The sequence below is a fragment of the Lepisma saccharinum genome, chromosome 18, assembly GCF_977018435.1.
Source record: "Lepisma saccharinum chromosome 18, izLepSacc3.1, whole genome shotgun sequence".
Lineage (NCBI taxonomy): Eukaryota > Metazoa > Arthropoda > Insecta > Zygentoma > Lepismatidae > Lepisma > Lepisma saccharinum.
The window spans coordinates 54,884,553-54,908,619 of NC_139246.1; the positions used below are offsets into that span (position 1 = coordinate 54,884,553).

The following is a 24,067-nucleotide window of genomic DNA, read 5'->3' on the forward strand; positions in this document are numbered from 1 at the left end:
AATCATATATTTATGATGTAAGAGATGAGAGAGTCACAGAGCAATTCTAGAAGGCCTCTGCATATTACATTGTCTTAGTACTAGATATGCAAGTTGGGCCTGGTGTCCAATTGAACTTAAACCGGAAGTAAACCGGAAGTGTACCGGAAGTGTACCGGAAGTGGAACGGAAGTGGACCGGAAGTGGACCCGAAATAAAAAGGAAGTGGAACGTAAGTGGACCGGAAGTGGACCGGTAGTAAACATGTGTGGGTGTGGGTGGGTGTGGGTGTATGTGGGTGGCTCTTATGAGCATTTTTGGCTTAGTTTTAAGTGTAGCCATAGCAATATCAAGAAGAGCATATTTTTAACAAACTTATGGACAACAATCTCACAGATGTAGATTTGTAAATGTAGGCAAATCAATCTGAGGGGGCTCATCATTTCACGGGAAATTCCCGAGGGCATTTTTACAAAAATCTTGGGTTAGACAGAGTACCACACTTGAGCAATAAGCTCATATGCACATCTTGAGCTAGTTTTAAGTGTAGCCAAATCTGCCTGAGGGGGGGTCATCATTTATCGAGATAGTAATATCACAAATAACACTACTTCAAGAGATGTCAGTTCTCTGAAAATCTCAGCAAAACGTTAGTTCTATGAATTTTCTATATCATGGTATAAAATACTGTTCTCGACTATAAAAAATTAAGGTAATATTTTAGGAGTTAAGTAAGACGTTTTAGTCCAAAACCTTCATACAAGTTTTTTGCAGATTGAGAAATATGGCATTCTTCTTGGAATTGACTGATATTTCATGAAAGTGAAACAGTTCTTGGCACAGAACTTTGTTACTTTCTTATGTTGAAGAATGATTGTAATGTTAATGTTGTGTGTTTAATAGACCGTTAGAAAAATAGATTTGGACAAGAAAAGATACAATATAAATTACTGTTTTCATTTACTAATAAAAATCAACAACAGGTGTACAATGTTCATCCAAGTAATCCATATCCAGAATGACCGATACTGAGATGAGGCTGTACGTGGAGGTTGTGTCCGTGTTTCTTGACCACTGCGTTGAATCCATTGTGATCGTCAGCCACGTAGTCCACAGTTCTAACACTTCCGTCTGGTTCCACAAGACTGTACTGTCCCTTCACAACAGGCCCATCACGTACTTCATATTGGCTCTTCTGGTCGCCTGTGTGGTGGTCACTCACAGCATACTTGAACTCGTATTTGGGATATGCCTGCACGAGAAATATATATATTTATTGCATTTTTGTTCTTGCACAAGGGCAAACACATATCAATCTTAACCAGTTATTCTGTTGCATTTATGCCTTTGTTCCATTTAGATTTAACATAGCATTTAGCATTTTTCTTATATTTGAAAATCAAGTATTTACTTACGTAATAGTCCACATGATGAATGGGTGGAATTGCAAGAGCTAGTGCTGAGAAAGCCAGTACTCCAACAAGAACCTGCAACAAACATAAATCGAATGACGTATGATCAAGACTAAATTCACAAATGAAGTAAATATTTATAAAGTTATTGAAAATATTCAAGAGCATATGAAGAAATTCCGGATCGTGGTGACACATTTCTTGGAAGTTTTGTAACTCCAAGGCATCTGAATGCACAAGGTGAGAAAAGATGGATTCACAATTCGTCGATTCCTCTCATACTGATCAACATTTGTTCATTCTTTCAATCGCGTCGAACCTAAAAGTATAAACTTCTAAGTAAAGTTCTTCAATTTTTTATGAGATGATAAGTATAATTTGTGTGCAAATTTATTCCAAAGTTCTTGCATATCATATGTTACTGGAAACTTAGATATATATTTAATATTAATGCTTATTCCATAATCTTACCACGAAGGAATTCATTTCTATTTGGATGCAAATGGATTACACTTCTCAACTGATAACCGAAGAATAAGGTAATGCTTTATATAAGACAGAGAAGTGAAACTTTCGAACCTTCACTTCCTCTATATCAATCAGAGAGTTGCATTTCCTTCCTATGTTCATTGGATGTGAAATGCGCAGAAAGGTTAATTTATTCCAACGAAAAAAAAATATTTATCTGCTGCCTACTCAGTCGTGTAATATGTACTGAGAATGAATGTTATCTTACAATTCTGGAGGCTGTAACAGCCGCAACCAAATCTTAGAAATAGATTTGATTTTTGATTTCTTAAGTCCCCTTTATGCACAGTGAGGCTAATCGGTACTGGACCTACAATTGAAACTGGGATCCGAACGACTTGTGCCACCACCAGGTCTGGAATCCGGCTTGGAAGTAGACTATAGATATAAATACATCAATATATATATCAATATATATATATATATATATATATATATTTATATACATAGTCATATATATATAAACTACTTCTCAACTCTTAACTTAAAGTACATTTTCCAGTATAAGCTATTCTGAACAATTTATCACAGGGTTGAGCAATAGGGAATCACTTACATCTTCAAAATTTTGCATTCCTAACAATTAAAGAATAATAATTTTGGTTTGCCAGCTTGCTTATTTTAAGTGAAGCCTATTATCTTTAACCGTGATCTTTTCCAGTCCTAAGAGTATGTGCCATCCCAATGTACAGCTCTAGGTACTGACTAATCTACAAGGAAACATTCTCTGAAAATGTACGTACTGCGGAAAAATACCTTTCACATTCAGACAACTAGCGATCATAGATCAATTATGTTATTACAATCCCTAATTCAAAATAAACATGTAAATTCAAAATGTGGAATTTTAATTGGAGATGTTTAAACATCCTTGACATACGGAATTGTTTTGCTTCAGTGCTGTACCAGACTACTGAAATACTGGTTTTAACACTTTGTATTGAGGATAATGTGGAAAGACATGTGTCTCAATCTCTGAGAGGAAAATTCATCTTAGTACACAAAGAAAGACAAAGAGGGGAAGAAGAAGAAGAGATGCACGGAAGGAAGATATGGGAGAACAGAAGGAGGTGGGGTAAGTGTGTAGGTTATACATTTACAACATTAATATTTTTGCTGATATCCAAAGCAGTTCTTGAAAGTGTTTGTATGTTGGGAATATAAGTTCAAGGGATATAGTATAATTATGGTTCGTGTTTTTAAAGTTGGTGTATTTCAATTACACTTTTTCAAACCGATTCTTTCGAAAAACCTACAGCTTCCAGAAATTTTTAATTTTCAAACTAATTTTGAAGTAATGAATGAAGTGTGTTTTAATCTTCACAAATATATAGAGTAAGGTGTAAGGTGTAGAAATATCAAATATTAGAAAAAGTTTAAAATGTCCGCAACATAGAAAATACGCATATAGATTTTCACACAATATTGTGAAGCACTTCCGCAAATTAATTACTAGGTGAGCTGTCAAAAATATTATGTGATTACACAAATTTCATCTCAATATTTATTAAATCTCTCTACAGCTACCATGGTTGTATTTGTCAAATTTTCAGATATATCCCACATCCGATGTGACACATGCCATTTCACTATTTCTTTAGAATTTTAATTTCGGTCTTATGCAAACATACTGGGATTCTTGTAATTTATAGTTGGAACATGCAGTATTTGGAATAACACCTAAGGTCTCAGATTTCCCCTCCAAATATACCAGAGGTACGAATCATTCTACTAAATTTGAAATGTGTGTATCATGTGAAAAATTACGCAATCGTTCGAGTTTACGCAAACAGAATGAATACCACACCTATTAATAAAATTATATGATTGATATCATAATTGGCCAAAATAATATCTATAATTGTCCTACATACCGATCCCACCATTCTGCCATACGACGCGAATTCTTTCGCAGGGATTATGTCCGAAACGTGTAACTTTAATAATGCTCTAAAAGTAGGGCCAGTTGTGTTTTTAATCTGAAAAAGTCAGGACATGAGATGGTGAAATAAAGGTTTTTTCTTCGTGAATATAGTAGCCATCAGACCAATTCGCCTCGAGAATTTCGAGAAAGATAATTAAATGGAATCTAGTTGTAGTAAACAATTTTCCTTAAATGTTTTAAGAATTCAACGAAAAGGATAACGCTCGTAACGAAGCAAAAATGGTTTTGTTTTGTTCTCAATTTTGAAATTTGTCATGCAACATTTCTCCATTGAAAATTTCAGAAAGATCGCTTTAAATTCTAGACGCTTCTTGTTTGTTACTGAACATCATTTGCATCAATTTCACCTAACAAAACAATTGTTTTAAATATTTTCATTTGTAGGGCTGATTTCGTTAAAAATCCTTGCATAGCATATCATGAGCTCAAGAGATGTCAGTTCTCTGAAAATCTCAGCAAAACGTTAGTTCTATGAATTTTCTATATCATGGTGTAAAATACCGTTCTCAACTATCCAAAATAAAGGTAATATTTTAGGAGTTAAGTAAGACGATTTAGTCCAAACCTTCATACATGTTTTTTGCAGATTGAGAAATATGGCATTCTTCTCGGAATTGACTGATATTTCATGAAAGTGAAACAGTTCTTGGCACAGAACTTTGTTACTTTCTTATGTTGAAGAATGATTGTAATGTTAATGTTGTGTGGTTAATACACAGTTAGAAAAATAGATTTGGACAAGAAAAGATACAATATAAATTACTGTTTTCATTTACTAATAAAAATCAACAACAGGTGTACAATGTTCATCCAAGTAATCCATATCCAGAATGACCGATACTGAGATGAGGCTGTACGTGGAGGTTGTGTCCGTGTTTCTTGACCACTGCGTTGAATCCATTGTGATCGTCAGCCACGTAGTCCACAGTTCTAACACTTCCGTCTGGTTCCACAAGACTGTACTGTCCCTTCACAACAGGCCCATCACGTACTTCATATTGGCTCTTCTGGTCGCCTGTGTGGTGGTCACTCACAGCATACTTGAACTCGTATTTGGGATATGCCTGCACGAGAAATATACATATTTATTGCATTTTTGTTCTTGCACAAGGGCAAACACATATCAATCTTAACCAGTTATTCTGTTGCATTTATGCCTTTGTTCCATTTAGATTTAACTTATGAAGATGAGAGAGAGAGAGTATGTCAATAACTTGGCATTTTTCTTATATTTGAAAATCAAGTATTTACTTACGTAATAGTCCACATGATGAATGGGTGGAATTGCAAGAGCTAGTGCTGAGAAAGCCAGTACTCCATCAAGAACCTGCAACAAACATAAATCGAATGACGTATGATCAAGACTAAATTCACAAATACAGTTAATATTTATAAAGTTATTGAAAATATTCAAGAGCATATGAAGAAATTCCGGATCGTGGTGACACATTTCTTGGAAGTTTTGTAACCCCAAGGCATCTGAATGCACAAGGTGAGAAAAGATGGATTCACAATTCGTCGATTCCTCTCATACTGATCAACATTTTTTCATCTTTCAATCGCGTCGACCCTAAAAGTATAAACTTCTAAGTAAAGTTCTTCAATTTTTTATGAGATGATAAGTATAATTTGTGTGCAAATTATTCCAAAGTTCTTGCATATCATATGTTACTGGAAACTTAGATATATATTTAATATTAATGCTTATTCCATAATCTTACCACGAAGGAATTCATTTCTATTTGGATGCAAATGGATTACACTTCTCAACTGATAACCGAAGAATAAGTAATGCTTTATATAAGACAGAGAAGTGAAACTTTCGAACCTTCACTTCCTCTATATCAATCAGAGAGTTGCATTTCCTTCCTATGTTCATTGGATGTGAAATGCGCAGAAAGGTTAATTTATTCCAACAAAAAAAAAAATATTTATCTGCTGCCTACTCAGTCGTGTACTATGTACTGAGAATGAATGTTACCTTACAATTCTGGAGGCTGTAACAGCCGCAACCAAATCTTAGAAATAGATTTGATTTTTGTTTTCTTAAGTCCCCTTTATGCACAGTGAGGCTAATCGGTACTGGACCTACAATTGAAACTGGGATCCGAACAACTTGTGCCACCACCAGGTCTCGAATGCGGCTTGGAAGTAGACTATAGATATAAATACATCAATATATATATCAATATATATATATATATATATATATATATATATATATATATATATATATATATATATATATATATATATATAAATATATATTTATATACATACTCATATTGTAACGTTTTTATATTCACATATCACAAACGCTACATAATTGGAAAATTTCACGTTAAATATTAGTTTAATTTTTTCGCCATCAGAGGTCGTTTGCCCTCGATAGCTCAATGACCAGTGCTGCCTCTTTCGGCAGACTTGGTACAAGCGCGCAGGTCGTAAAACACCTCGCCAGTGCTTCAACGACTTTTGTACCGACTGGAACGAGAAGGTCAACTCTTTTCGCACAACATAGCCAGCGAGAGACGTGCCCAGCGAGCTGCCCTGACGGACGGAAAGTTCCTCATTTGCCATTTTGTGGAATGGGCCAGCATCATAGAGGACAAGGGCATAAATAGGGCAGCCGCATTACAAGGACTTTGAGGCCGAAGTTTGTTTGGCGTAGGTACGTAAATTCTCTCTGCTGCGATAATGAACTTAACATCTTTGTGCCGAAGTTCCACGTCGTATTCCCTTTAATCATGCATAAGCATTGCGCGTAAAACTGTTGTTGCACTCTGTTTTCCTCCCCCCTTTTTTCCCCCTTGTTGCGTGCTACCTTTGTGGACACTTTGAACGCTTTAAGTGAACTAACGAAAGATAATTATACGTCAAAATTAGTGGGAACAGAACAAATTAATTCTTACTTGATTTTTGGCTAAAAAAAAACAACTTTTTTTTGTCGCTAAAGTTCCTGGTTTTTGTAAGTGATCCATAACAAGTGAACCTTTTGTGCAGCGAACTAGTATTGCAGCTTTGTGCCAATCTTGCGATGCGTACCTTACGCTGGAATCTTATGATTTGAGTTGGCAGTCAAAAAAAGGGCGTCGAGTTGAAGTCCTCGTCTCAAAAGCAAAATTTACGAACCTTCATTTCCCCTTTATTAATTGATTCGGGACGTTTGTTCCATTTGCGCCTTTCCACCCTTTTCCACGATAGCATTAAGAATCAGGAGAATTGGGGGGTAATATTGTTAAAATGCAAAATGGTTAATATAAGAGTGAATCAGCGTGATGCGAAAGAAAACTTGTTTGTGGTGAACGCATGATCTGTAGTGTATTGTTAATTGTTAAATCTTTATGTTTGAACGGGTCGAGGGGAATATTAATATACGAACTAAATGCGTATTGTTAATGGAGTAAATGGTTGAAGTCAGTTAAATTAACACACGCAGGACGTGTCTTTTTTGGAATTCTGACGTGGACGCACGTCTCTTGTGAAATCAGTATTTGACTTATGTCGACCTTGTTGATATTGGGCTATTTTTACGTGTTGATTGTTGTTATGAAATACATGATATTTGTGCAATGCAATACGCTGTTGATGATTGAACATACTAAATTGTAATTTACCTTACTTGAAATCTATTGTGCGCCAGTAAATAAAAACGCGCATGAGATACGCGTTACGTGGTAACCATAGGCTGGTATGAAAGGTACTCCGGAGTAATATTGTATTTACGTGAGTGCAAGACAAAACAATAAGAGTGGATGGTAGGATGGTATAGTAATCGAGAGTGTGAATGAACTCAACGGAGAAGGCACAGAGTGCTATTCGTTGACGGACCATTTAAATTGTGTGCGCGTTATATATATATATATATATATATATATATATATATATATATATATATATATATATATACAGGGTGTACATTTATTACAGGGCTTTGTCTCGCGCTTCTCGTCGACTTTGCTTGTAGACTCCTGCATTCTCGCGCGAGAAGGGCGACACAAAAATAGTATTTGTGATATATAGTGCGGGTTTTCACTTTAACCTTGAAGTTGCGATCGCGGCCCAGCGGCTTCCTCATAAACATCTCGCGCGATCGTGGCTTAACCCCACTATACCATTACAATATATATATAAACTACTTCTCAACTCTTAACTTAAGAGTGGCCTGGAGGTTGGCATGAAAAGAGTTTTCCTGCCCCGGCGGGATACAGAGACACCTAGCGACATATCAGGGAACTAGCAATTCTTCTCGCTTGTGTCCTAAACTACTAGAGGAAGAGTACAGGCCGGGGGGCAGAGGACCTCCCCCCTGTCTTCACCAACCCCTCTCCTTTGTGACCGCTGCGAAAGGGCACCACCTGTTTCATTTCATTCTGGTTCCCGCTTCTTTCAAGATTTCTCCACTGGCAAAATATTCACTGCAAGGGAAGTGGCAACGGCAAACAGTCAGAACCTTCACAAATGAGATTTGGATTGAATAAATGTTGTTGATTACAGTGGCTGCTATAATTATGTGGAATTTCTCTTTATGCTGTTGAGATTATAAATTGATAGTAAAGAAGGAGGTAGAGATTATCAGTTGAAAGTAACGACGAATCAAGTAAGAATAACTAATTGAAAGTACGCTGTGTAAATGTATAGCATACCAGTGGCAGTGATAACAAGGCAGAGGCATACTAGTCGCCATTTTTTTTTGTAGGGGTTTCGTGTCGATACAAAATTTGTATCTAATAGTAATAAGCACAAAAAATAGTAACAGTTATTATTTTAACTACTACGAACAGTGCTGATAATAATTCGAGATGGACGGGAGCGAGACTATTTCGAATTTAAAGGAAAAAGTCTCGGATATGTGGAATGACCTAGGGATAATCAGAAGAGGCGAAAGACAAACCAATGGAACAAAATGTACAACTACAGTAGTAGCAATGATGTAAGGTAACGAATAGGTAAACATTGAACTTACAGTTTATGTATTACCCATCTTAAAAACAGCTCAAACGTATTTGAAACTTTCTACATGTTATCATTTTGTATCATTATGACACGTGCTTTCCTTCGAACTAATATTTATTGTTGTTAATTTCCTTTCTCGTTGCACAAATGTTTATTGCTCTTTTAAATTCTAGAAATATTTTTAATGTTATTCGTAATACCTTTAATTTGCTGCGTGATTTTTGTGTTAGTTAATATTAAGACCTATTACTGATGATGTCACAGAATAGTGACTCACCTGTATGTATATATCTTGTAAGACCTGATGCTATGGTAATTATGGACTGTGTTTAGTTTTTAGCTTTGGCTTTCGCACCCCTCAGGATAAGTCACGTATCATATCTGGTCATCTTGCTCCGAAATAACTACAAGTATTACGGTCACAATGGCAGTCTTACGGATGACGTCAAGATGGAATGTTTACTGGAATCCGAACAATTGAAATGTAACACCACCGAGAGTGTAGATACGTTGATTGATTGGTTGATTATTTTTCGTCGCTTTCTGTCACTTTTGGCTAATCACGACATAAAATGTTGATTACATGGAATTGATGAAGGGATACTCGCAAAGAACATCCGTGCCCTTGCAACTTATAATCCCCACCTCCCCACTTCTTTCAATTGATAATACGCACCTCTCCATTACTATCATGAGTGAATATATTTTACAGTATTTTTCAATAGCTGTTAACTCGACATAAATCTTCCTTACTGATTTGAGTTGATTTTTGTTATTTAGCGTCGCTTTCCCGTCACTTTTGGCTAATCGCGACGAGTTTAAAATTCTTTTTACACCACAGTAAACTATCTTATGAACATGGACGTCCGCAGGATCTTTTCCAGGGGGGGGGGGGGCAAAGAAGGCAGATTTTCCCCATGATAGTGATGCCCGCTCAAAAAAACATTATTTCAGTCTGAAATTATCACGCTCCTTAAACACAATTATAATGAGTAACATAAATTACTGTGATGGAAATTAAATTATCTGTGAAAGATATATATATAATTATTATGTGGACATTCATTCTCCCGTAGGGGGGGGGGGGACATGGCCCCTCTTGCCCTCCCTTCCGGACTCCCATGCTTATGAAGGTATGGGAACTTTTTTCCTAAAGAGAAAATAAACTGAATATATAACAAGCAATAGCTCTGTCATTGACAGCTAGCACTAAGTTCCTCTGCTTGAATGAGAAATGGATATTTCTTGCATGCTTTAGTGTATTAAATTTTATATGTATGTAAAGCAGAGGAAATATACCATCTTGCGTGAATAATATATTGTTAATTTCATACAGTGTTTATCCTCTGCATGTGTTTCTAATTATACATTTGCGTAGTTGAAAATTACACGTTTGACACGTCTGTATTTGTATTTTATTTTCTGCTTCTGCCACATTTGACAATTAGCGACGAGGAGGATGAATGAAGACACGCACGCACTCACTCACTCACTCTCTCTCTCACTCTCTCTCTCACTCTCTCTCTTTTACACTCTAACACTCTATGTCCAGGCTGATGCCACGGCTGGAACGTGGAACCTTCCATGGTCAGACCATCGGTCAACTGCTGAGCGCGCTCGGCCACAGTTTCCTTACTTATAATCTTCAAGTCCCTTTGTGCAGTTCTCATCGTTGAGTTCACAGCAGATATAATGGGCCGAGGTTGATCTGTTTGGTCTATTTTACTTCGGCTTTCTGCCACTTCTTACTATTCGCGAAGATGGGAGGGAATGAGTGATGATATGAAATTGATGAAAGAACACCCCCCCATGCCCAGGCCTGGATTCGATTGATTGGTTTCAAACTGAAATTTCAGTCCAAGTAACGATAGTATGATCAGAGCGTATAGAAGAGAAAGTGTGTGCACTTCGGTTTCTTCCCGTAAGCCAAGTTAATAGAGCGGTGCCCCACCGAAACACTGGCACCACCTTCGCTTGCGACGAGCGTCTTCTGCTTGCAGTGCGGCCGCGCTTTATGTAGAGAGTTGTGTTTTGTTGTATCAGAATAACATTGTGTACTTTTATTAAAGACAACGTTATTACGTTATTCACTTTAGTGTCGTTAGATTTGTGACTGATCCGTTGTGACTAGTTTGTGTTGTGTTCAACGCATTATTATTGTGTTTGAGACAGCAGCGAGCGAAAACTACAAGATGCCTACGTGTTTCGTACCCGGCTGTAGATCTAGATATGACCGCTGTTCTTCAGGTAGTAGACATTTTTTTAGGCCACTAAAGACAAAATGGGAGTGTGCCATCCCTAGAACAGATAAAAAACTAAGTCATAATTGCTATGTGTGTGATATTCATTTTTCCTCTGACCGTTTAGTGAAAGTGCATTCGTTCATAGTGGATGGCGATACAGCAGAAATTCCACGACAAAGGTGGAAATTAAAACCAGAAGCTGTTCCTCATATATTTCCTAATCTGCCCAAATACCTCTCTAAGACAGTTAAGAAGCGAAAATCTCCCATGAAAAGGCAATCCTTGCGGACAGATGATAATAAAGTAAGTACTCGTCGCAATGTATCATTAAGCTTATCAGTAGAGGATGATTTGCTTCACACTGCGGATGCTAGCAATACAATAGCATTGCTAAAGAAAAACTTAAGAATCAGAAACGCAATTAATTAGAACGCAGAATAAACTAAAGGTCGCACAGGCTAAAATAAATTTGCTTGAAAAAGGCGTTAAAGACAATGGTCACACAGTCGAAACAGTTCGCGTCTCTTAGCAAAAATCAAAAAATTGTAATTGATACAATCTTAAAGAAATGCCAACTGAAAAGTAAGACAGGAATGAGACACAGTTCTGAGTTTATACTGGAGTCTCTTCTTTTAAAAATTAAGTCCCCAAGGGGTATAGACACTGTTTGCATCACGATTTGCTACCTTTGCCTTCTGAAGATCACTTAGAAAAATTGGTGAAGGGTCTTATATGTCCTTATGCAATCAATTTACGTACCAGCAAAACTTGCTTTACTTTCTGGCGGAAACTGTGAATACAGGACTGAATCTCCTCTGACGTCTTTTGTTAATCAAATGCGAACTCTGGCAAGAGCAACCGAAAATAAAAATCTTTCGGTGAAGAAGCAAGCTGAAAATGAAATAAGGGAAAAATTTCCATTGTTGAAGATGAAATTCAAATACCGAACTGAGAAAACAACATACCGAACTTAAATGAACAAAGTGTTGGTAAATAATACTTGGCGTATCATTTGGCAGGATACATAGTGCGGTATATTTCCAAAGTGACGGATTGTAAACTGTGTACAACTTTTCTGCACGGGGAACCAACTAATGTACCTGCCCCACTTACGCAAATCCAAGCCTATGGTTCGGACGACGGCTGTAATACCTTACCTATGTATCGAAAAGTGTTTATGATGTTCTGCTACGAGTGGAAGAAGTTGTTGCAAAAAGAATTATCATGTGCTAATAGTTTATGGGGTGATATATTTTTTGAGTGTTTGGACAATTTAAATATAATTGTTGTAAAAACTACGCAATTAGGATGCTGTGAAGATCATGTGCTGCGTACGCTATCTAAACTCGTATTTCACTATCTGAAATGGCTATTTTTCTTCCGCACCAAAGAGATAAGAAAGGAATTAAGTGCCTCGAAGACAGCAAAATCATCTCGAAAATTCTCCAAACTATCCAGCTGCTGAGCTCTTCTCCAAACGTAAGTAACATGCATTTTTGTTTCTTATGTAGTTAGTTATGTAAGCAACGCGCCGTCTCAAACGTCACCACTGCCATCTAGGCGGTGGACCACGGCAACTCAGGGAGTGCGCACACTATTTCTTCTATACGCTCTGGTATGATCTTCGAGATGAGCACTATACGTGTTACAAAGTACTCTTAAAAAATCCCCAGTGAATTGGTCAAAATCAATTGACAGAATTTCGAGGAGAGGTCGAGCCGCTGTAAAACCACACCTTACGCCAATATACGAAAGTAAACCCGTGGCGCAACAGCCCGTGAAGGCAAGGGCCTACTCACTCATTCACAAGGGCCGGCCTCACTCGCACACCAATCAGTTACAGGGTGACGTGTGGTCAGCACGACGAACCCCCCAATCGTTATTGAAGGTTTCCCCAATCTCCTCAACAGGTCCTATAGACCAGCCATGTCAAACTCAATTCGTGAGTAGGGCCGCATAACGATAATGTCAAAACTTTCCGGGTCACACATCTAGAACCCCAACACCTTGAAGTCCAGAAGTAAGTGGTTCGACCCAACGGTGCCGGGATTCCAGTGATTATTATTGCAGCATCGATATGTAAATTATATACAGACCTCCCCCCATATTTTCTCATGGTTACAGTATTTTACATGTTACTTTCGAGTATAAATTGGTTACAATTGTGCAAAATTTTTTGCAAGAAACTGTTTGTGTGCAATTATAGTTTCGTTTCGCACAGATTTGACAGTTTTTTTTAACAAGCTTCTCAAAAGTCTGCAATAAGTTTTTTTGTGAGCATGAAACTCTTAATGCAGACAACAAATATTTTGTCAGTCATTCTTGATCATTCGGCTCGGCTGTTTCAATAATCTTCATTATGGAAAACAACTTTTCACCAAGGCAAGTGCAACCAAAATTAATAACATTTCTACAGCGAAATAGCTTATTCGAGGATACTGCTATGGGAGATATGAAAAAAATCAAGGATAACCCACCTCGCGACATTTATTTTTCAATACGAGTCGCACTGCAATTCAATAAGTTCCATTCGAACGCAGGACTTGCACACACATCATCAAAAGAAAAGGGAGCAGAGCAGAACAAGAATATTGCCCTTCGCACCCTCTGAAGTCTTGAAACCTGTTTCCAAATTCATCACGTAGTATTTTTACTGTGGACAAATATTCCTGCCATACCTGGTATTCCTGAGAAGTTGAGAAGGATAAATTATAACTTTATTAAAAAAGTTTTAATATAACTGAAGACTGTAACTTTGCAAAATGGCCTCCACTTCCTTCAAAATATCAGCCCTTGTGTCACGGGGAGGAATCATTCAAGTAGTTTTACTGTCATATCGAGATGAGAATCGCATCCACGAATGAAGGGAGCTAACCGAGCTAGCTCGCAGACGTTCGTAATTTCACATATTGTGAGCGAAAAGGCAACAACACGAACAATTTTTGCTTTCAATTGTTCGTTGACTAAGTCATCAATCCTCTCCTCAACTGTATTTCTGATTTTTTTTAATATTTTTTTTATTAGCGTTGCTTTTCTGCCACGTTTGGCTACTGGCGACGATGAGGATGAGTAATGGTATGATGAAATTGATGAAGAGACACATACAAAGAACACCCACGCTCAGGCCAGGATTCGAACCCGCAACCTCTGGTGTCGCAACGGGCTGTGCTAACCACTCTGCCACAGAGATTGGGAAATTTATTTCGTGATATAGAAATACTTCTGGATGAATAAACTTTATCAGGGTACAAATTTTCTACGCTTTTCACTATTCACTTCACAACAAAAGTAAGCATTTCACTTGAAAAATCTACATTCCTCGTCTATAGTCCTTTTCTTACTCCCACGAAGTTTGGGAAGCCATATGGTTCTCTGAAACTTTTACAGAAACTGACTTTTCTTCCAAGAAACAAACTCATAGGCGACAGAAAGTATGCACGCTGCCCTCCCCCAGCTGGCAAGATATTTTCGTACTTCAGAAGTAACATGTCCATCAGCTTGCTTAGTTGACACAACATCTACTCTATAATGGAATGTATACCTGTGTAGGGAAAATTGGTCAATGTGTTGAAGTTTGGATAAGTCTGGTCTTGTATCACGAGAAAAGAGAAAACGGGATAACTACAAATGTATAGATAATTTCAAGCATGAAGTGTTAAGTGGGGCCAAGGCGGGCCGCATTAACGGATGCTGGGGCCTACATGCGGCCCGCGGGCCTCGAGTTTGACTGGCCGAAATATCAGGAGAAAAGTTGTTACGCTTCTTCCAGGAGACTCGAACCTGCGCGCGTCCCGTAGCTGGAGAGCCCAAAGCATAACGCCTTAGACCGGACGGTCACGATGCAGGACAGCAGGCTCGTAGGCAGAATTTATTTTTTTTGGTGGGGGGGATGCTCATCCCTTATCAGCAGCTGCCATCTAAGGGCGAAAAAGTGAGGGAACCCCTGAAGAGGAGTTTTTGTTTCCTAATTTTGATTTGGCAAAGGGGAGCTCTCTCACTGCACCAAGCGCCGTCAACCCTATGCCGGTCGTTTGAGTATCTTGAGTTTGAGTTTCTGTAAGTCTTCTTTATGTATAGATAGGCTAATCGGGACTGGACCTACATTTATAGTGGGATTGAACTATTGGGCGTCCACCAGGTACCAAACTCGGGACCTTTTGACATTACGAGGGTCATCTTTACCATTACGCTATAGGGGAGGCAAAAATATCTGAAACTAAGAAGACATTTTGAATGGACATGTAGAATGTAGGAGGCAGGGTTCGCGCTGAAGAGGAAGAAAACGGAATTCTCCCTCCCCTTTCCTAACCTGTACATCTCTAATGTAATTCTCAATCAAGCCAGGAGTCTTGTCCTTCTACATTTTATGTCACTTTTGTTATTGTTAATGAAGAATTCAAATTAATAATTTGTCTTTAAATCTCAAGTTAGCAAGTCAGCCAAAATTATGTTTTTATACTAAATGTTAGATTAATTGAAGATTTGCAAAGAAACAGTAGACCTTTTCATGATTCTTCCACTCCAAGTTTATGTTTGGAAATAGTGAAGTTCTAGGAAACACACACACACACATTTATGTAAGCAACAACGATAGTAGGCTATTGTAATTTGGAGAGGATATGATTTGTGAGCGGAACAAGCATTGGAATTTAACGAAGTTCCTTTGCGAATCATCAATTATGTGTGTGTGTGTGTACACGTATTTCCTATCTGCACCGTTGACTCACAAAGTACTACATGTGAGGTAAAACTATCGAAATGTAAAAAGAGGAAGCGCTACCACCCTCCCCGCCTTTTCTACATTTTATTCAAATCGAACATCAGGCAGGTATCGAGATATATATTTCGGAGGGGCGTCCTAACGTAATGTCTCAAAATAATAATATTAATAATGTTAAATTAAAATAAGTACAATTATATTAAATTAATTAATATACGTATTTTTATTACATTAATAGATAAGAAGGCGATATAACAACAGTGATACAGTATAACATCACATATTCATTATCTAGCTTACGTGTAGTTAAGGTCGGCAAAATTTGTAAATAAATAGAAACTGCCCTGGCAAGGAAATTAATGCCAAATAGATAAAGAATATAATATTTGTTGAGTATGAAAAAATGATGTTAGATCCAGTTGACGAAAGTAAAATTCCTGGTAATATTTTGCATGTTATTATAAGTAGTAATAATTCTTGCATAAATCTTCTTTGGTACTGTCATTCAAAGTCGTATTGCTTTCCAATATTTTTGCGGAAATAAACAAATTGCGATTAGACAACAACCTTATTTTCATTACTTAATTGAAGTTATTTTATGATCTCATTATTTAATTTTTGTACTTGGTAAGTCTTTCGGGGGGAGGTTGGGACTCCTGGACCCCCCTGAATACTTCCTTCGCGGTAGGGATCGAGATAAATTTACTGTGTCACTGGTTCCAATTCACGGTAAATATGCTCTGCTTCTCTACACTCAAACATACACAAACTCACGGCCTTCCTGCTTTCTTGGTTTCTTGCCTGGGAAAGAGGCAATAAATCAAGCTGTGACAGCTACGGGACCTTCTGAGGAGGGGACGGAACCCAGCTGTGCAGAGGATTCAAACACCCGCGCGAAATAGCCCTCCCGTCACCCTGGGGCAATTTTCGAACAGAGACATCTAGTGGCCAAGTGGCGAACTATGATGAATGAAATTCGGCTGAAGCGGCCGTATCTTTCGCCGTCGATAATACATGACATTTTTAAACAATCATTTTGGGCCGTGCAAGTGACTTTTGAAAGAAAAGCCCTCCCTAGCTCAGTCACAAAAGGATTGAGCATTACGTTAGTATGCATCATAATGGCCATTTTCGTTGGTGCTACCCACAAATCCTATAACCATTCTGTGCTTATTTACGTATTTCCTTATGGAAAATTGAAAAAAAATAATGGAATTTGTGCACATTTAACGAACTGAAATTGCATAAATGTGTCATGTACTCAAAGTTTCATAAACTAAGTTCACATCCACTGCGTGTTTTCCGGCAAATTTTTGCCCTAAAACGTTATATTCAACAAAATGCAAAAAAGCCCATGTTAAATTTAAGCGCTTTCCACGGCGACCTTCGCCAAACACCACCTCCCTCTTAAAGTACATTTTCCAGTATAAGCACTTCTGAACAATTTATCACAGGGTTGAGCAATAGGGAATCACTTACATCTTCAAAATTTTGCATTCCTAACAATTAAAGAATAATAATTTTGGTTTGCCAGCTTGCTTATTTTAAGTGAAGCCTATTATCTTTAACCGTGATCTTTTCCAGTCCAGAGTATGTGCCATCCCAATGTACAGCTCTAGGTACTGACATATCTACAAGGAAACATTCTCTGAAAATATACGTAGTGCGGAAAAATTCCTTTCACATTCAGACAACTAGCGATCATAGATCAATTATGTTATTACAATCCCTAATTCAAAATAAACATGTAAATTCAAAATGTGGAATTTTAATTGGAGATGTTTAAACATCCTTGACATACGGAGTTGTTTTGTTTCAGTGCTGTACCAGACTACTGAAATACTGGTTTTAACACTTTGTATTGAGAATAATGTGGAAAGACATGTGTCTCGATCTCTGACAGGAAAATTCATCTTAGTACACAAAGAAAGACAAAGAGGGGAAGAAGAAGAGATGCACGGAAGGAAGATATGGGAGAACAGAAGGAGGTGGGGTAAGTGTGTAGGTTATACATTTACAACATTAATATTTTTACTGATATCCAAAGCAGTTCTTGAAAGTGTTTGTATGTTGGGAATATAAGTTCAAGGGGTATTGTATAATTATGGTTCGTGTTTTTAAAGTTGGTGTATTTCAATTACACTTTTTCAAACCGATTCTTTCGAAAAACCTACAGCTTCCAGAAATTTTTAATTTTCAAACTAATTTTGAAGTAATGAATGAAGTGTGTTTTAATCTCCACAAATATATAGAGTAAGGTGTAAGGTGTAGAAATATCAAATATTAGAAAAAGTTTAAAATGTCCGCAACATAGAAAATACGCATATAGATTTTCACACAATATTGTGAAGCACTTCCGCAAATTAATTACTAGGTGAGCTGTCAAAAATATTATGTGATTACACAATTTTCATCTCAATATTTATTAAATCTCTCTACAGCTACCATGGTTGTATTTGTCAAATTTTCAGATATATCCCACATCCGATGTGACACATGCCATTTCACTATTTCTTTAGAATTTTAATTTCGGTCTTGTGCAAACATACTGGGATTCTTGTAATTTATAGTTGGAACATGCAGTATTTGGAATAACACCTAAAGTCTCAGATTTCCCCTCCAAATATACCAGAGTTACGAATCATTCTACTAAATTTGAAATGTGTGTATCATGTGAAAAATTACGCAATCGTTCGAGTTTACGCAAACAGAATGAATACCACACCAATTAATAAAATTATATGATTGATATCATAATTGGCCAAAACAATATCTATAATTGACCTACATACCGATCCCACCATTCTGCCATACGACGCGAATTCTTTCGCAGGGATTATGTCCGAAACGTGTAACTTTAATAATGCTCTAAAAGTAGGGCCAGTTGTGTTTTTAATCTGAAAAAGTCAGGAAATGAGATGGTGAAATATAGGTTTTTTCTTCGTGAATATAGTAGCTATCAGACCAATTCGCCTCGAGAATTTCGAGAAAGATGATTAAATGGAATCTAGTTGTAGTAAACAATTTTCCTTAAATGTTTTAAGAATTCAACGAAAAGGATAACGCTCGTAACGAAGAAAAAATGGTTTTGTTTTGTTCTCAATTTTGAAATTTGTCATGCAATATTTCTCCATTGAAAATTTCAGAAAGATCGCTTTTCATTCTAGACGCTTCTTGTTTGTTACTGAACATCATTTGCATCAATTTCACCTAACAAAATAATTGTTTTAAATATTTTCATTTGTAGCGCTGATGGCGTTAAAATTCCTTGCATATCATATCATGAGCTCAAGAGATGTCAGTTCTCTGAAAATCTCAGCAAAACGTTAGTTCTATGAATTTTCTATATCATGGTGTAAAATACCGTTCTCAACTATAAAAAATTAAGGTAATATTTTAGGAGATAAGTAAGACGTTTTAGTCCAAAATCTTCATACATGTTTTTTGCAGATTGAGAAATATGGCATTCTTCTCGGAATTGACTGATATTTCATGAAAGTGAAACAGTTCTTGGCACAGAACTTTGTTACTTTCTTATGTTGAAGAATGATTGTAATGTTAATGTTGTGTGGTTAATACACCGTTAGAAAAATAGATTTGGACAAGAAAAGATATAATATAAATTACTGTTTTCATTTACTAATAAAAATCAACAACAGGTGTACAATGTTCATCCAAGTAATCCATATCCAGAATGACCGATACTGAGATGATGCTGTACGTGGAGGTTGTGTCCTTGTTTCTTGACCACTGCGTTGAATCCATTGTGATCGTCAGCCACGTAGTCCACAGTTCTAACACTTCCGTCTGGTTCCACAAGACTGTACTGTCCCTTCACAACAGGCCCATCACGTACTTCATATTGGCTCTTCTGGTCGCCTGTGTGGTGGTCACTCACAGCATACTTGAACTCGTATTTGGGATATGCCTGCGCGAGAAATATATATATTTATTGCATTTTTGTTCTTGCACAAGGGCAAACACATATCAATCTTAACCAGTTATTCTGTTGCATTTATGCCTTTGTTCCATTTAGATTTAACATATGAAGATGAGAGAGAGAGAGTATGTCAATAACTTGGCATTTTTCTTATATTTGAAAATCAAGTATTTACTTACGTAATAGTCCACATGATGAACGGGTGGAATTGCAAGAGCTAGTGCTGAGAAAGCCAGTACTCCAACAAGAACCTGCAACAAACATAAATCGAATGACGTATGATCAAGACTAAATTCACAAATACAGTTAATATTTATAAAGTTATTGAAAATATTCAAGAGCATATGAAGAAATTCCTGATCGTGTTGACACATTTCTTGGAAGTTTTGTGACCCCAAGGTATCTGAATGCACAAGGTGAGAAAAGATGGATTCACAATTCGTCGATTCCTCTCATACTGATCAACATTTGTTCATTCTTTCAATCGCGTCGACCCTAAAAGTATAAACTTCTAAGTAAAGTTCTTCAATTTTTTATGAGATGATAAGTATAATTTGTGTGCAAATTATTCCAAAGTTCTTGCATATCATATGTTACTGGAAACTTAGATATATATTTAATATTAATGCTTATTCCATAATCTTACCACGAAGGAATTCATTTCTATTTGGATGCAAATGGATTACACTTCTCAACTGATAACCGAAGAATAAGGTAATGCTTTATATAAGACAGAGAAGTGAAACTTTCGAACCTTCACTTCCTCTATATCAATCAGAGAGTTGCATTTCCTTCCTATGTTCATTGGATGTGAAATGCGCAGAAAGGTTAATTTATTCCAACGAAAAAAAAATATTTATCTGCTGCCTACTCAGTCGCGTAATATGTACTGAGAATGAATGTTATCTTACAATTCTGGAGGCTGTAACAGCCGCAACCAAATCTTAGAAATAGATTTGATTTTTGTTTTCTTAAGTCCCCTTTATGCACAGTGAGGCTAATCGGTACTGGACCTACAATTGAAACTGGGATCCGAACGACCTGTGCCACCACCAGGTCTGGAATCCGGCTTGGAAGTAGACTATAGATATAAATACATCAATATATATATCAATATATATATATATATATAAATATATATTTATATACATAGTCATATATATATAAACTACTTCTCAACTCTTAACTTAAAGTACATTTTCCAGTATAAGCTCTTCTGAACAATTTATCACATGGTTGAGCAATAGGGAATCACTTACATCTTCAAAATTTTGCATTCCTAACAATTAAAGAATAATAATTTTGGTTTGCCAGCTTGCTTATTTTAAGTGAAGCCTATTATCTTTAACCGTGATCTTTTCCAGTCCAGAGTATGTGCCATCCCAATGTACAGCTCTAGGTACTGACATATCTACAAGGAAACATTCTCTGAAAATATACATACTGCGGAAAAATACCTTTCACATTCAGACAACTAGCGATCATAGATCAATTATGTTATTACAATCCCTAATTCAAAATAAACATGTAAATTCAAAATGTGGAATTTTAATTGGAGATGTTTAAACATCCTTGACATACGGAGTTGTTTTGTTTCAGTGCTGTACCAGACTACTGAAATACTGGTTTTATCACTTTGTATTGAGAATAATGTGGAAAGACATGTGTCTCGATCTCTGACAGGAAAATTCATCTTAGTACACAAAGAAAGACAAAGAGGGGAAGAAGAAGAGATGCACGGAAGGAAGATATGGGAGAACAGAAGGAGGTGGGGTAAGTGTGTAGGTTATACATTTACAACATTAATATTTTTACTGATATCCAAAGCAGTTCTTGAAAGTGTTTGTATGTTGGGAATATAAGTTCAAGGGATATAGTATAATTATGGTTCGTGTTTTTAAAGTTGGTGTATTTCAATTTGTAAGGATCCGCCCTGGATCGTTCTTGGTTCGATGGGTCTATTGAGCCTCGGCTTCACGCTCAGTATCTCTTCGGGGCTTGAGTCTCCTCGGCTCAAGGTTCGGGTTAATCCGGCTGCTTCAGTCTTCGATGTAAGGTCCCTCGTAATTCTAGGTCAAAGGTTCTCAATGTACTTATAGATCTTGACCAAGATTCTATAAGCAATCAACAATCCTTTTTCCCACTAGGTTCTGTCGATATTCGGTTAAGTATCCAACTTCCTTTTCTCTTTTCAGCCTCTGACCAGAGAACTGAAAATTAATCCGTGACCACAGAATAAGAAAAGGTGTTCCCTGACCAGGGACACAAACGTTGACTACTAACAGTCTATCGACCGATCCCGAATTCTGGTATATCCTACGACAATCACAATCCTCTCAATTATATCTCCTGACCAGGAGCATAGAACCGAGAGAACATAAGCCTTCTGACCAGAAGAGCTAAGTAATTGTCCTAACGATAATCCAGAATAAACTAATTCCTAGTAGCGACATGGAAGTAAGCGCAGAAATACGGGTGCGAAAAGAAAAGACGATAATACGAGTTCCGTATTTATCTGGAGTTCGAATACAAAAGGCCACGGGCCACCGAGCTTTGTTGCTTATATAGGATCTCTCGGTGCCGTGAAGGATTTACCAACTTTTATCTTTACCTCAATTTTACATAACAATAAAATACATATTAATAAAATATCCAAGCGGAACATAATTAGCTACATACAAAAATTATTAATTTTACCCTTTTTTGAATATTAAATATGCAATATAATTTTAATTGTTACACTCAGCACTTAATTTGACTAGGGAGTAGGGCTTCTTCTTAATATGATATTAGTTAAATTATTGTCCGCCAAGGGACACGACTGATATAGCGTGGGGAAGACAGCCTAATCTTTCGTCTTTTCCCCGGTTTCAACGTTTACATAAAGTTGAGTCTGCCTGGCTTCTACACAATAGCGATTGCTTTCTCGCATTGTTGTCCCCGATAACGAAATTCCAGCTCAGCTTGCTGGCAGAAAGAAACAAACTCTTTGAACTTATATTTAACATCAGGATGTATAGTCTATATACGAGGTGGGTTCCACTTTTCTTGGTAATTAACCATTAACACCCAAAAATTATAAATACCAAACAAAGGAAAATATTAAGTTTATATATATATTTGTAACGTGGACACTGCTACACGTTACAATTGCCCCGCTTCCTACGAGAAAATTTGAACAATTTTGTCTTTCACAGAAAAATTGTGAAAATTTTCAAAACTTCACTTAATGTTCATAACAATTCACTTACAACTCTTGAGGTTCCACACTAGTCACAAGAAATCTGGCTTTCTCCGAGTATTTCTCTCCGTCGTTCCTGGGAACAGGTGAACTTCTTTAGGTTCTGGTAGTTAACCCGATCTACAGGCTCCTTTGTAGACGGCTGCAGGAGAAGTGCTGAGTTGTCCCTCATCTGAGTAGCGATGTATGGACCGACGTACACCTCGAAGAGTTTGGAGATGGTTTGGAGACGACTGGAGCTCAGCTTAAGGTTCTTCACTAGGACCAGATCTCCTTCCTTCAAGATCAATGCTTGTCCTTGATTCTTCACTCTTCTCCTCCTCTGTTGGGCCTTTTCTCTCCCTTGAGCTTGATATAATTTAAAAGCCCAAGTCGTCTTCTCATCCTGTGGTACAGGCCAATAAAACCTTTCATGAGGTTCCTTCGGGATGGCTCTATTGAAGAAAAGTTCAGAAGGAGCATATCCCGTAACAGAGGAAACTTAATTGTTCAGTAACTAAACCACATCATTGATGAAGGTGGCCCAACGAGTATGCTCTCTGTAGCAAAACAGCCGCAAAAGACGGACGACTTCTTGGTTAATTCTCTCTACACATTACTGCTGGGATGATAGGCTGTAGTGCAGACATGAGTAATGCCCTTCCTTTTCATATACTCGCTCCAGGTTGTCGAAGTGAACTGGGTACCTCGGTCTGAGAGGATGACTTTTACTCGAGGATAGTGAGCAAAATACGTCTTCTCCAATAAGTTCACGATCTCCTGAGATGTAGCTCTCCTCAGAGGATAGGCCGAAACGAATTTCGTGCCAATGTCAACGGCGGTAAAAATGTAGGAGAACCCATGGGAAGTTGGTAGCTGGCCTATAATATCAATAGACAGCATCTCATAAGGATCCTTGGGTGAAATGTGAAGCTTCTCTCTCAGGATTCCTATCTTATCCATTTTTGTCTTGGCACACATCTCACAATCCTTAACATACCGAGTGACATCTCCGGATAGTTTGGGCCAAAAATATCTATATTTTATTCTAGCTTTGGTTTTTTAATGCCAAAGTGTCCTAGGTTATCGTGATTTTCCCTAAGTATCTGGGAAACAAATATTGC

General features: G+C 37.2%; 1 protein-coding gene and 1 pseudogene across 1 annotated transcript; both read right to left on the reverse strand.

Moving 5' to 3' along the window:
- Positions 1–922: 922 nt before the first annotated feature.
- LOC146002577 (cuticle protein 19-like) lies at positions 923–1,914 on the reverse strand. Its single transcript, XM_083140518.1, has 3 exons — positions 1,863–1,914; positions 1,395–1,466; positions 923–1,231 (listed from the first exon to the last, which is right to left on the reverse strand). The coding sequence occupies exons 1-3, from the start codon at positions 1,875–1,877 to the stop codon at positions 974–976; spliced, it is 345 nt and encodes a 114-aa protein (XP_082996644.1). The 5' UTR covers positions 1,878–1,914; the 3' UTR covers positions 923–973.
- A 2,705-nt stretch (positions 1,915–4,619) lies between these two features.
- Positions 4,620–10,490, reverse strand: LOC146002275 (larval cuticle protein A2B pseudogene; annotated as a pseudogene).
- Positions 10,491–24,067: the final 13,577 nt, after the last annotated feature.